This window comes from Marmota monax, unplaced genomic scaffold, assembly GCF_021218885.2.
Source record: "Marmota monax isolate L192 unplaced genomic scaffold, Marmota_monax_Labrador192_F-V1.1 WCK01_AAM20220418_F8-fsc00015, whole genome shotgun sequence".
Lineage (NCBI taxonomy): Eukaryota > Metazoa > Chordata > Mammalia > Rodentia > Sciuridae > Marmota > Marmota monax.
The window spans coordinates 20,035,162-20,050,139 of record NW_026692194.1 but is presented as its reverse complement, the minus strand read 5'-3'; the positions used below and the strand labels follow the sequence as shown (position 1 = coordinate 20,050,139).

The following is a 14,978-nucleotide window of genomic DNA, read 5'->3' as shown; positions in this document are numbered from 1 at the left end:
GTTAAAGGCCAGCCTCAGCAACTTAGTGATGCCCTCTGTTAAAAAATAAAAAGGGCTAGGGATATAGCTCAGTGATAAAGTAATCTGGGTTCAATCCCCAGTACCAAAAAAGCAAAAACCAAAATTCTTGTTCTGCCCAAAACGTTTAGGAATTTTGCTTTCCCTACTCTTGCTGGAAATACTATTATTTTGAACTAATCTCTGCTTGTCTTACCTTTCCCTCATTTTTCATATCTTTTTCTCTTTTTGCTTGAAGAACCTTTTCAACTTTGTCTCTAATCTTTTTCTATAATATTGTGATAATTGTACAACTGTGTCTATACCAAAAAAAATCACTGAATTATAATACACTTAAAACAGGTGAATTTTATGGTAGGTAGTTACATCTAAATAGAGCTATTTTAATACAACAACAAAATGAAATACTGAACAGCTGACTGGATGCTCGCCCTACATGAGTAAGACGACTCATTGTACAGTATGTAGAATTTCACTTCATCTGTCCCCTAAAGAGTTTGAACAAATATCTTAGCTTCTAGGGATAACCAGAATAGTTGAGGATATGAGGAATACAAATATATTTTCTCTATCTCTTCCCCCATAGTACAATTTTTATTGCTTATATTATTTTTATAGTATTTACATTCTGTTCTATGATGCTAATTCATTTGATTATTTTCTTGACATAGTAAGCCCCTTTAATATATAAATTGAACAACTCCTTCATTTGGACAATTGTCTTCTATCACATCTTTGAATTTTTTGTTTTGTATTATAGGGGCACTAACTGGTCTTATGTTTGACACTCCTTTATATCTTCTCTATATCCATCACATATTCTCTAATTACTTTATTCCTTCCAACCCCTTCCCTACTCCTCATTCATTTTGATTAGTGCAAACCTTTCCTCCATGGTAAAATTTAATTTTCTAACTTGTCTATTTATTGATATTTATAATCTATGATCTATAGTAAGGTGGTTTGGAGTTTCAATTTATCTCATCAATTTTTCGATCTCTTCCTCTCCCTCATTTGTTTCACTTTTTCATGTTTGCCTTTATTTAATTGAATTCATCATATCATCAATAACATTTTTTTGAGGAGTTCTTTGTTTATTTTTGTTCCTTGGGTAGCATTTTCCCTCATACTGAATTCTTTGTCTTCTGCATAACTTTCCCCCCACCCTTTCTTCTATGGTGTGTTTAAGGCTGTTATGCCATTTCTATTCATCTTTTTCACACTTCATGTTGGCAGGCTATCTAGACCACCTATTTGCTCAGATGAGTGAATTATCTTTGAAGCTGTCTTTCCATGTAACTGGTGCCAATTTTTGCTGTCTCAAAGATGCATTTTGAGAACTGGATGCTATTTTCTATCCAGTTTTCTGTAACTTGGAGGTAAAGGGAGAGAATGGAAGAGATAGGGCAAGGTTAATGTTACCTCTGCAATTCAATCAGTAATATTCAGCTGATGTTTAATAAATGGTGGCTCCATGAATCAAACTTTTAAAAACTAGCAGCCAGCCAGGGCTATGCCTCCCACTAGAAACCAGTATCACATAGTCTTCCTTCTCAGTAGAGCCTCAGTAAGAAGCTGCTCTGTTTTGTTAAAAAGTGAACAGGTCTGATGGTCAGTGAGGGAATCAGCACTCTATTGGTAGAATATCTATGTAGATATATACACATTCTTCAAATTAAACTGAAGTTTCATAGTATCTATGAACTTCCTTTGATTTCCAAATTCTACTCCAGGAATAGAGTTGACAGAAATATTTGCACAGGTATATAAAATTATATGGAACAGCCAGGTGTGGTGATGCACACCTGTAATCCCAGTGGCTCAGGAGGCTGAGGCAGGAGGATCAAGAGTTCAAAGCCACCTCAGCAAAAATCGAGTCACTAAGCAACTCAGTGAAACCCTGTCTCTAAATAAAATACAAAATAGGGCTGGAGATGTAGCTCAGTGGTCGAGTGCCCCTGAGTTCAATCCCTCGTACCCCCCCAAAAAAAATTATATGGAACAAAGATGTTCATAAAAAGATTATTTATAATCATAAAAATCTGATAACAACATTCAATAGCAAACTAAATAAATTGTAGTATGTGGAACAGTCATAATGGAAATGAACTGCTCAATATTTATCTTATCTCTAATAATTAGGCTAATTCAATCATGGTGATCCCATTCTTCCTAATGTAGAGTTTAGGAATAAGCAAGAAAGGTAAACTGCTTTCATCTCCCTCCCATCCTGAGGATCCAGGAGAATCCCTAAGAAGCATAGCCACACCCTAACTGAATTTAGAACCACCCAAACTGTTACCGACATAATCAGTTCAAAACAATATAGGCTGGACTTTTATGTTACTTAAGGATGTACCAACTAATGGTACTATGCAAGAAGTGGTAGATTATACTTACACAAATAAAGATGTTCATAATATATTAATGGAACAAAAAGTTATAAGCAGTGATTAGATTTGCCATTTTGTTTTAAAATTACATTTGTTTTATGCATGGATAAAATTAGAAGAACATATAAAATCTATTTGTAATCACTGACTCTTCAATAGGATTATTAGGATCTTTAACTTTCTATGTTTTATGATTATTGGAAATTTTCACTTGAAATATATAAAAATGAATAAATTTTTACAATATGTAGTAAAAATGCATGCATTCTTTTGTAGTAAAGAATGAAGATAAAATGAAACAGATAAATTCGACTTGATTAACTAATTTCTTACAGCAATGACTTTGTTTATTCTCATTTCATAGGTTTCCATAAAAATGTCATTTAAATTGTATGGTTATTGACTAATTTTGTCACAGTAATGGAACTTGTACAGAGAGCCAATAGGTCTGAGAACAGAAATGGTTTGCTGTTCTACTGTGAACAAACTTAAAAAGTGATTAAAATAATGTTACAGATCAGTATTCATGACAATGGGGTCCAAGTACCTGTCCAAATTATTTGATTGCTGAAATTCATTAGACCAATTCTAATTACAATAGGCCATTTTGAGTGCCTCCTATATGCCAGACTGTGTATCATGCACCTGAGAGTAGTTAACAGTAAACGCCTGTGGCTTAGATCTACACATGAAAACAGTATTTGTTTGAATGGATTTGATCCTCTTAACTGTTGATTTTTTTCATCTGAAAAAGAAACTCTACAACTCCTCCCAGTGGCTAAAGATATTTGATGCAATTCTAATAGAAATTTCCATTTCCCACTTAATGAATATTAAAATCAATGCTTCTTCAGAACTAAATTTTTGTATCCATATTCAGATTAAATTGCCTTTGTTTTTGAGGGCAGGGCAGTGACCAGGATCTTGATATCTTGCTCAGGCTGGTCTCAAACTTGTAGGCTCAAGCTATCCTCTGGCCTCAGCCTCACAGGTATGCCACCATACCCAGCTCTAAATTACATATTTTGAATATTTGTGTATTTGGTCATTCACTATCTTTTCACTCTTACTGGCCACTGTGGTTTTTCAATACAAAGTGTTTTTCTCTATAAAAATGGATCTGAGTGTTTTCACCTTGCAAAATCCCAGATTTGTGTGTAATCCTATTCAGAAACTTTCTCAGTTCACCAAAGGTAATCAGGTTCTAACTTACACATTCACAAGAGCAGCATAAAAGAACTAATAAATCCAAAAGCAAACTTTACTGAATAACAGGTCTATGGTAAGCAAATTACTACTTTCTTTATAAGACAGTCTACAAATGAAAAAGGAAAAACTCACACCAATTATAACACTAAGGCAAGAAAAAAAACTGAATTAAACTAGTACAAATTGAGTATATTCAGTAAAAAAAATATCAATAAGAAATTGGCAGAATATTTTAAGAAGCTGAATGACTTTCCTACCTTCATGTTTCTTTATGATAGCATTCTTTTGTTCTCCTGGAATAACTTTACATTTACTTTAAGGAAAAATCTTGTTAAAATATTGTCACTTAATTCCATATTAAATGTCAAAAGTATCATAATTGATCCTTTATTCTTACAACATTGATTGCCACAAAGCTTACAACTTCAAATTTTTATGTTTTCAGTCTTCATGATTTTTAAATTTCCTATAAATATGCAGATAAATACATTAAATAGCATAACACATTTATTTTGACTCAATATTATGAGAGATGTCATGCCAATTCAAAATTGGCCTGTTCCTACTGAAATCTTATTTCAATATTGCGACGCTGAAAGAGCTAGCTTTAAATTTTAAAAACTACAAAACTCTACTGTATGTATTCTACTTAAACACAGTATAAATAATATTTAATAATATTTAAGTCTCTAAAATCTGCAATCAATACTTCAACATATTTAAAATACCTTCAAACCATAGCATGAGAACTTTTTAAATTAGAAATTAATTTCTGCTCTAAATTGTTTGGGGGTAAGAAAAAGAATATATTATTCATCTATTTTGTATAACTTCCTTAAGTAACAATAGAATTCTTTGGAATTAAAGTTGAAGTTCAAGCCAGGCACAGTGGTGCATGCCAGAAATCCTAGTGGCTCATGAGGCTAAGGCAGGAGAATTGGAGTTCAAAGCCAGTCTCATCAATGGTAAGGCGATAAGCAACTTGGTGAGACCCTGTCTCTAAATAAAATACAAAATAGGGCTGGGGATGTGGTTCAGTGGCCAAGTGCCCCTGAGTTCAATCTCTGGTACCAAAAAAAAAAAAAAAAATGTTGAAGTTCTATATGAATAATGGTAACAACACAGTGGGACAAGTGCAGTGCACCACACAATTAAATAGGTTTTGTATATATTTTATATTATCATTACAAAACCATCAGATATTCAATTTTTAAAATATTTTTTCATATAAGTGAACATTTAAACCGAAATAAATACACAAAAATAGTCATCTGGTCCTTGACAAAGGTGCCAAAAGCATACACTGGGGAAACAACTAATGCTAGGAAAACTGGATATCCATATGTAGAAGAATGAAACTAGATCCCTACCTCTCACCCTGCATAAAAATCAACTCAGAGTGGATCAAAGACCTAGGAATTAGACCACAAACAATGAAACTGCTAGAAGAAACATAGGGGCAACACTCCAAACTTTGGCAACTATTTAATAAGACTCCTAAAGCTAAAGAAATAAAACCAAGAATCAATAGGTAGGACAGCATTAAACTAAAAACTTCTGTACAGCAAAAGAAATAATTAAGAGTGTGAGGACAAAGCCTACAGAATGAGAGAAAATCTTTGCCAGTTAGTCTTTTGACAGGGGCTTAATAACCCCAGTATATAAAGAACTAAAAAAAACTAATAAGCTACTCAATAATTGGACATAAGATCTAAAGAGACACTTCTAAAAAGAAGAAATACAAATATTCAACAAATACATTTAAAAACAAGGCTCAACATACTTAGCAATCAGGGAGATACAAATCAAAACTACACTAAAAGCTCAACTTAGAATGACTATCATCAAGAATAAAAATAATGATAATTGCTGGTGAGGATATGTGGAAAAAGGTACACTTGCACATTGTTGTTGGGACTGTAAATTAGTACAACCACTTTGAAAGCAAGACTAGGAATGGAATCACCATATAACCCAACTATCCCACTCCTTGATGTTTATCCAAAATAACTAAATCAGCCTATTATAGTGCTATAAACATCATACCAATGTTTATAGCAGCACAAGCCACAATAGCCAAGTTATGTAACCAACATAGGTGCCTACTAACAAACAAATGGATAAAGAAAATGTACATACACAATGGAGTTGTACTCAGTCAAAAAGAAGAAGGAAATTATGTCATTTGCAGGTAAATGGATAGAACTGCAGAACATCATGAAATAAACCAGACTCAGAAAGGGCCAAATGTTTTCTCTGATATGTTGAAGCTAGAGAGAAAAAGGGAATAAAAAGGGGGGAAATCTCACGAAAATAGAAGGGCAATCAGTAAATAGAAATAAGGGGATGAAGGGGCAGGGAGGACAGGAGGGAAAGGGAAGAACAAGGAAATGAAGTTGACTAAATTATGCTAGATGCATGTAAGAATATACCACAATTCATTCCAATTTTATATATAACTATAATACATCAACTTAAAAAGTAAATAAATAGAAAGATGATCAAAAGAGTAGCAGAAGGAGATGGGTGGAGGGAAGGGGGTAGTACTGAGGATTGAAACGGAGAAAACTATCTTATATGCATTCATGAATATGTCAAAATGAACTCCACTATTACATCTGACTATAATACATACATTAATTTTTTTAAATTAAAAAAATTGAAAAATTTAAAGGGAAAGAAAAATACCTGGCAATACCAAATATTTGCAAGGAACTCTTATTCGTTGCTGGTAGAAATGCAAAATAGTATGGCCAATTAGAACAACAATTTGGCAATTTTTTACAAAGTCAAATACAATCTTACCATACCAGCCAGCAATCGCACTCCTAGGTATTTATCCAATTGAGCTGAAAACTTATGCCCACACAAAATCTACACACAAATGTTTATAGCAGCTTTACTATAATAGCCAAGTCCTGGAAGCAGCCAGGATGTCAATAGGTAAATGGATAAGCAAACTATATTCCATACAATGGAATATTGTTCAGTGACAAAGAAATGAAATCTTGAGTCATGAAAAGACCTGAAGAAAACTTAAATGCATATTTCAATGAAAGAAGCTCTTCTTCAAAGGCTATATACATATTATATGATTCCAATAAGATGCAATTTTGGAAAAGGAAAAGCTACAGAGATAGTAAAAAGATCAGTGGGCCAAGTGTAGTGGTATACACCTGTAATCCCAGCTACTCAGGAGGCTGATGCAGGAGGACTGCAAGTTCAAAGCCAGCCTCGGCAACTTAACAAAATAAAAAATCAGCAGAGCACGGTGGTTGCACACCTATAATCCCAGCAGCTCAGGAGGCTGAGATATGAGGATCAAGAGTTCAAAGCCAGCCTCAGCAACTCTGCAAGGCCCTAAGCAACTCAGTGAGACCTTGTCTCTAAATAACATACAAAAAAGGGCTGGGGATGTGGCTCAGTAGTTAAGCATCTTTGGGTTCAATCCCTGGTACAAAAATAAATAAATAAATAAAAGAGTTGGGGTGTAGCTCAGTGTTAGAGCACTTGCCTAACATGTGGGAAGTCCTGGCGTTCAATCCCCAGTACATCAAAAAGTTATATTTAGGTGAAGTTATATTTTAGGTCAGAGAACCTATTCTGCATGGTACTGTAATAATGGATACATGACATGCATTTATAAAAATCCAGAGAACTGTAAATGAACTTTAGTTAATAACAATGTATCAATATTGGTTCCTTAATTATAAAAAACATACCACACTAATGCATGACATTAATAGGGGAAGCTGCCAGTGGAGGAAGTATATGGAAACTCTGAACTATCTGCTCAATTCTGTAAATCTACAACTGTACTAAAAAATAAAGTTCAGAATTTAAAAAAAAAGTGAAGATTAAAGAAGGACACTCTAGGGACTGGGGTTGTGGCTCAGTGATAAGAGCACTTGCCTCCCACGTGTGAGGCCCTGGGTTCAATCCTCAGCACCACATATAAACAAACAAATAAAATAAAGGTATTGTGTCCATGTACAACTAAAAAAAATATTCTAAAGAAGGCTACTCTAAAGTTAAATAAGTTAATCTACCACATTAGTTATTTCCTAGATAATTAAAGAATTGACATATTTTCTATACTAAATTCTGATAAAAGTGCTAAGAAGAAACTCAACTATCACTAGTTAAACTATTATGTATGGTGGAGACATGAAGACTGAGGCTTCTCTCTCACAACAAAGTTCAAATGAACTTCACACTAAATTAACTGAAAAAACCATTACTCCTCTGTAGTTGTCTGTGGACTATTGTCCTTGGTCTGTTATCTGACCTAAGAAGTACTGAGACAAACCCATTAGGATTAGAAATATGACATATAAAGATGCTCCCTGACATTTGTTAATCCATTTGGCAAACATTTTTTGAGCACCAACAATGATTTCACTTATTAGCTTACTCAGTTCTGACAATAACCCTGCTAAGTACATATTCGTTTTATTCTAGTCATGTTATGCATGAGGATCTGTGAAGCTAAAGAGCTTGTCTAAGATCATTTGGCCACTGAATAGTGAAGGCCAGTAACCCAGGGTATTATTAGGTCAGAGAACCTATTCTGCATGTTACTGTAATAATGAATACATGACATGCATTTATAATTATAAATATTTTTTTTAAAGATGCCACTTTTGGCCTTTAGTGTGGCCTTTTTTATGCATTTATAATTATATGCATTTATAATTTATAATTTACATGCATTTATATTTATAAATATTTTTTAAAGATGCCACTTTTTTGCCACTGCTCTCCTTGGGCTGTTTGTTTCCTCCAAATCACACTTCCTTTTTTTTTTTTAAAAAGGCCACTCTGAAGTCTGACTCCTAATTATTAAGAGTCATCTAACTTGTATATGGTACATCAGATAATCTAGACTCAAATCTTAGTTATATCAGTTATTTGCTATCACTTATTAGTTTTCCAGCACGTGTATAAAACAATGAAAATAAGAGTGTCTCACTGGATTGCTCTGAGAAATGCCATAAAATTCATGAAAATGCTTTAAAAGTTACTAAAATATTTTCATATTCTTACCATTTCATGTCATGTCCTGTATGATATTAAATGTTTTATATTACAAATTGATTATTTTTAGCACAGTCCTAGCTACTGAATTGTTCTCTGATCTTATGATGGAAATTTTAGAAGGATAACTTTTGCAGTCTACCGAAGCTTAGGTAGCACCCAAAAATCCTGTAGATACATTGGTGTATTTATTCCCCCCTACCAACTTTTTACATAGGACAGTAGCATCCCATGCACATTTTTTAAAAATATATTTTTAGTTGTTGACAGACCTTTATTTTATTTATTTGTATGTGGCGCTGAGAATCGAACCCAGTGCCTCACACATGCTAGGCAAGCGCTCCACCACTGAGCCACAACCCCAGTGCCCCCCAATGCATATTTTTAACTGTACCATTTTTCTACTTAACATAGAGTAAATAAACAAAAAATTGAGAGAGAATGTGTAGGACAGTATGTATTTGCAGCTGCGTAATATTTCATGGTGTGCATTAAATGTTATTTAATGGTACCCTTTTCTAATCTTCTCTTTATGTGTCACTGGCAAAGTGTTACATCCCTAGCCCCATCTTCCTCACAAGGTTTGTGATTTTTATTGTCCAATTTTGCTAAATTCAGTGATTTTTATGGACAAATACACCCTTTTATACCAGAACTGTAAAAATCAAATGACAATATCCTCTCCAAATACATCTATTAACTATTAGAAAAATTCAAAGCTTGATAAATCAGCAATACAAACCAATAAGATTTCAACCAGTTTTCACTGTTTAAAAACTGCAAACTAAGAAGTTAAAAGAAATTAATTTCAAATGTTAAGAAAATAATGTGGGAAGATGTTTTCAGTTGTTACACTTTTGTTTTCTGGAGTTTTTAATGAATAGAAGATAGTTCTTAAGAAAAAGAACACAGTCATTTCCCAAGGAATAAGGCAGTAATTTATGGAACCAAACTACTCAGCATGCATAACCTGCTCTCCTTGGGCTGTTTGTTTCCTCCAAATCACACAAAAATACCAATTTCAATTCAGTTTTCATCCATTCCCCTTGCACAAGGTATCTTTTCTTCTTGGTCTCATCAAATCATTTATTCCCCTCACCAACTCCATTCTTCACTGCTCCCTATTCCTCTGAGTTCCTACAGCACTGATTTTTGTTCAATTACATAGTTTTAGTTTCATACTATTTGTTCATTTCATTCTTATCCCTTGAATGTGCAAGCTCCTCAAGGGGGAAAAAAATCTTCCTAATATTTTGAAATCCACACAGAGCTTATTAGCATGTGGATCAGAGTAAGTGCTCAAGAAGTTTTTGCTGCTAGGTAACAAACAAGACAAAATTACAGGTACCAAAATATCTTCTGGTTTTCTTAGTTAGAACTCCACCACCTCTGGTATTTCAATGTCTTTGAAGAAGCTAAAATTTTAACTTGGCTCTGCTGAAAATATTTATGGTTGCTAAGGAAATAAAATCTGTTCAATCTGCACTCCAATATTTTATCACGACAAAGGCCAAACAAGAAATTCTTGTTATTACACGAAACATTTTTATAAGTAGGCATTTGCATATTATGAAATATATGTAAGCAATTTTATTTTGAAGCACTTTATCATAATGCCAAATTATCCCAGTGGTTTTTAAAGCTTTCTTTTGGTAGCAGAAAAAATTTTTTTTTCTTTTTCCAAACAAAAAGCATAGTAGAATTCTACCATATGGAAAAAAACAAAAAACATATCTTGCTAATGTGGTGGGAGAGGGCTGTAGTCTGCCTGCTTGGGTCCCTTTCAAACCATCTGTTCTCTGCCTCCATTCCCCAAATGCATTGGCCCCTTCTGGCATCTCTGAGAACCACACAGTGCTGAGAAACATTCATGGAATAATCAGCAAACTGCCAAGAACAGAAAAACAATTCTTAATTTTTTAAAAATTACTAATCAGTAAAATATAAAATTAAAACTTACCCATTTCTACTGAAAACTCTTAGCCATGCTTTGATGTTTGGTCCTAACAAACATAAACAAGGTACGGTAGTAAAAGTAGACAAAAGAATCGCAAATGAAAATGTTTCCAACACCAACCTAAAACAAACAAACAAACAAAACTTCATTAATTTCTTAAAAAGTGTTAAAGATACACATATACACACATACAAAATCTTTATCACATGAACAGATTTAATATAAAAATATTTTCTGATATTTTGAAAAGTTACATGAGTCCCATCAAAATGACTATAAATAATCTTACTGCTAAAATACAAACTTTAAAAGCCAATCTAGGAAATATCTAGTTTTAATGATAAATTTCAAAAATGTGAAAAACCCTAAGATTCATACTGAAACTTCCATTTCTGGATGTTAGCTTTCTTCCTCAACAGTCTCTAGAATTTTCTCTACAACCAATGATTCAACTCTTATTTCTAGTCTGTGCTGGATCAGACAAATGCTATCATGTCTGATGACAGAGATCTTGTCCTCTCTCTAAAAAAGAATAAATCTGTTAGTTTAATATATATATAAACCGAGTGCAGTGGCACATGCCTGTAATCCCAGCAACTCAGGAGGCTGAAGCAGGAGGATAGAAAGTTCAAAGCCAGCCTCAGCAAAAGTGAGGCACTAAACAACTCTGTGAGACCCTGTCTCTAAATAAAACACAAAACAGGGCTGGAAATGTGGCTCAGTGGTCAGGTGCCCCTGAGTTCAATCCCTGGTACTGCCTCCCCTCCAAAATATGTATATATACAGTTATATATATAAATATATATATATAACTGTATACATGGTTATAGATGTGTGTATATGTATGAGTGTATATATATATAAAGTAATTTCATCATGATCATTAATCACTGCTAAACTAAAGTTTTCCAAACTGTAATAAACATTATGTAAGAAATATTTATTAGTCTCCACTGATTTGAAATTGGTTAGTTTTGAAAAAGTATTGAGTTTAATTTGACCTATAAATATTAGCTTATTAACTATTTTAATATAAAAATTTATTGACTTTCCTTAGGAAAACAAACTCTTTCAACTAATTCAGAATCACATTTGTTAAGAACTGATATGTTATAACTAACTTACACATATATGACAGTGAGTTCCCTTAGAGGTCTAAAAGAGACACATTAGCATATTAATACTAATTAGTGTTTTAAATATACATACACACACAGTTCCTCACCTGCCCTCCCTCCTCCCAACATGTATTTAGCATATTAATTAGCATATTAATACTAATTAGTGCTTTAAATATACATACACACACAGTTCCTCACCTGCCCTCCCTCCTCCCAACATGTATTTGGGCAACAGAAGGCTAAATAATAGAAGCATTTAATGAACGAAGTTATGAATTGTTATTCTACTTTTTTAAAAAAACAGTAGAATACAGTGCTAAAGAAGAAAAATTATGTTTTCTCCTGCCTTGATTCATTAATCACACCACAGTTTTTCTATTATTGCCAGCAGAGTTAACATATTGTTTAGGTTTTTTAAAATATGAAGTTAAAAGTAAAAATTTCAAACTTACTCTATTAGTGGTGCTCCATATAGAACAAAAATCACATGAAAGGAAAAGCAAGACATAAGAAAATAGATACAACATTTCAAGATTCTGGTTACCTAAAAAAGAAATGAATAATTTGAAGACTGATAAAGGATAAATTCTTCCATTTTATCTACAAATACAACTTTTTCCCATAATGTGTGAAATAGCTTAATGTTCTAAAAGGTAAATGCCATGCACACCCACATTCTACCCACCCATGAGTCAAATGGATTTCTGTTTCTATAATATGTATTGAGCTATGCTATTAATCCATATTTATGAAATACTTGTTGATAACAGAGTGCTAGAATATAAAATACACACAGTACTTGTTATATAATAATACATGAAATCACTGCAGAAAATAACTTTTTGTTTTTTAATTTTAAAACAAAACTCCTGGGACAACTGCAACACAAAAACAAAATACTATATAATTTTCTAAGCCACTTTCATATTACTGTATGAATCATATGAAAAAAGACCTGAACATCTACAAATAGCACACGTAGGACCCACTTGATTTGGAACTTAAGAAGGTATAATTATAAAATACACATTAAGCTTTTAAAACCATATGGCAGTAAAGATGTTAAATTAAATTAACTAATAGAGCTTATATATGATATTGAATGTTAAGTGAGAACTTTATTAAAGTAATAGTCAAAATAGTGAATATTCCAGAAAATTGATCCTAATATCTGAAAACTGTTTAGTCAAGGAAGACCATGTTTGAAACAACAGTTACCACAGTGAATTCTTCTGTAATTTTTGAAAAGCCCACTTTCTTTCAGAAATGTAAAAGTAAATGAAAATGAACTGCAATGTCTTAAAAAATAAGGTTTCAAGGCAGCCATATGTACTTATCTTCAATGGTGATGTAAAACAATGGATTATACAAGCTCACAGTGATATAATATCCACTGAAGAAGTCATAATTTCACAATGAATACACAGTAAGGATCTATCAAACATAGTGGGTACAGCAAGCAACAAGCTACTGATTTGAAAAAAAAAATCAGATTTCTTTACATGCCAACGAGGACAAATACTTTATTCTTTCATTAAAAGAAACACAACTTCCATCCAAAACTTGCTTAAGAAGTAAGCCTTACCTTATGTGATAATGAATTTCTTTTAGAAGATATATTTGGTTTCACTACCAAATATAATACTAGATTGACAGCAGTTACAAAAACAGAACAGATGCACAACCACATCAAGTGTGTTTCCAATATTGAGAAGTTCTCCAAGAATACTGATGGAATGAAGATGCTTAGGATAATTGAAAATATGCATAAAAGATGGGCATACAGTAGTCTCTTGATATCTGTATCTTTCATGGTGTTTTCCTTGGTGGCTATCTAATAAAAAACGAATTAAGAAATATTTAATATTTAAGAAAAACATGTAAATGATTTTCCCATTGTTCTAAATGTTTCAACCTCCAAAATAAGCAATGAGCTATTTACTGTGTTTAAATACATATATTTAAATTACAGAGAGCTTATGTATTATATTGACTAGTATTAAGTGAGGACTTTATATTAAGTATTTGTCAATAGGTTACACTGTGGTGAACATCCCAGAAAAAAAAAAAAAAAGCATCCCGGAAAAACCTGGGATTTGTCCTAATGGTTCTCATTTAATTCACACAAATCATTTTTCAAAGGTGCATACTTTACTGATAAGGAAACAGGATGAACTAGTTAGGTGCCAGATACAAGGTTTCACATGCTAGTCATTTCAACTCCTAGCCTCTTTAATATGATGATACACAACAGGGTTTGGGAAAACAATGGATGGTAAAATGGGACAAAAAAGTTTCTTCAAGATTCTACCCTCCGCTGATGGCGGGTAGGGCAGGGGAGAATCAGGAAACCCCTGTGTAAACAGGCTCCTTCTGGGCCACCCTTGGAATCCCGGCTACCATTTGCAGATGTGGACCCCAAAGAGTGAACAGTTGTGTACAACGAATCAAAATGCATTCTGCTGTCATATATACCGAATTAGAATAAATCAAGAAAAAAAATAAAGGAGTGATCATTAAGCACCCAGGCTCAGAGGCTTGCTGGATGGAGTCGGTGAATTGTGCACCCTTCCTGACACCGGCACTGTCAGGCCTGGGAGTGCCTCCGAGCACGCCTTCCATCGCGAGGCCGCCGCCTCCGCGTTAAGTGCTGACCGGACCCAGGTCTACAGGTGTGGCAGCGGAGAAAGCGCTTCTGAGCCATCCCAGAGCAGCCTTCGCGGGGATGTGGACCTTCAGCTGTAGACCCACCTCAGGCTGGGTCGCTCGGGACACTGCCCCAGCCTCAGTCGGCCGGCTTGTAAACAGAGATAAATTAGTGGAGGGGCAACAATCTAAAAATACAGGCGCTGGACACAAGGGAAAACTGAAGGACAGAGACAGAAACTCGGATTCGAAAGAGGGTCGCTTATCAGAGCAGTCCTTGGGTCACGCCGGAAGGGTGGCGCTCAAGCGGCCGGCCGCCGAGGGCAGGCCGGATCGCGGAGGTTCGCGGCCACTCCAGCAGTTGGCGGGGTGATGTGCAGCCGCGAGAGGTGAGTGTGCCGGGAGCGTCCAGCAGGGCTTACCTAACTGTCCCGCCCGCAGAGGGGAAGGGGAGGCACTGCCTCCCACTGTCAGGTGCGACGGGCTGCCATTGACCCTCGCGCAGGCGCCGGACCCGGAGGTGTAGACCCAGGACCTCACAGCCAATCGCAGAAGGGAGTGGGTGGGGTCAAGAGGAAGCCCCACCCACCTGCTCGC

The 14,978-nt window shown here is 34.6% G+C and overlaps 1 protein-coding gene across 3 annotated transcripts in view; it reads right to left on the bottom strand.

Moving 5' to 3' along the window:
* Positions 1-14,961, bottom strand: part of Pigf (phosphatidylinositol glycan anchor biosynthesis class F) — a 32,357-nt gene extending 17,396 nt beyond the window's left edge. For 2 of the 3 annotated variants that reach the window (XM_058573419.1, XM_058573420.1), the window contains exons 1-4: positions 14,804-14,961; positions 13,321-13,569; positions 12,188-12,279; positions 10,618-10,734 (exon numbers count right to left, since the gene is read on the bottom strand). In XM_058573419.1, coding sequence (XP_058429402.1) covers positions 10,618-10,734; positions 12,188-12,279; positions 13,321-13,548 — 437 coding nt within the window. In that variant the 5' untranslated portion in view covers positions 13,549-13,569; positions 14,804-14,961. The remainder of the gene's footprint in view (positions 1-10,617; positions 10,735-12,187; positions 12,280-13,320; positions 13,570-14,803) is intronic. The other variant, XM_046424844.2, reaches the window with a different exon arrangement.
* Positions 14,962-14,978: the final 17 nt, after the last annotated feature.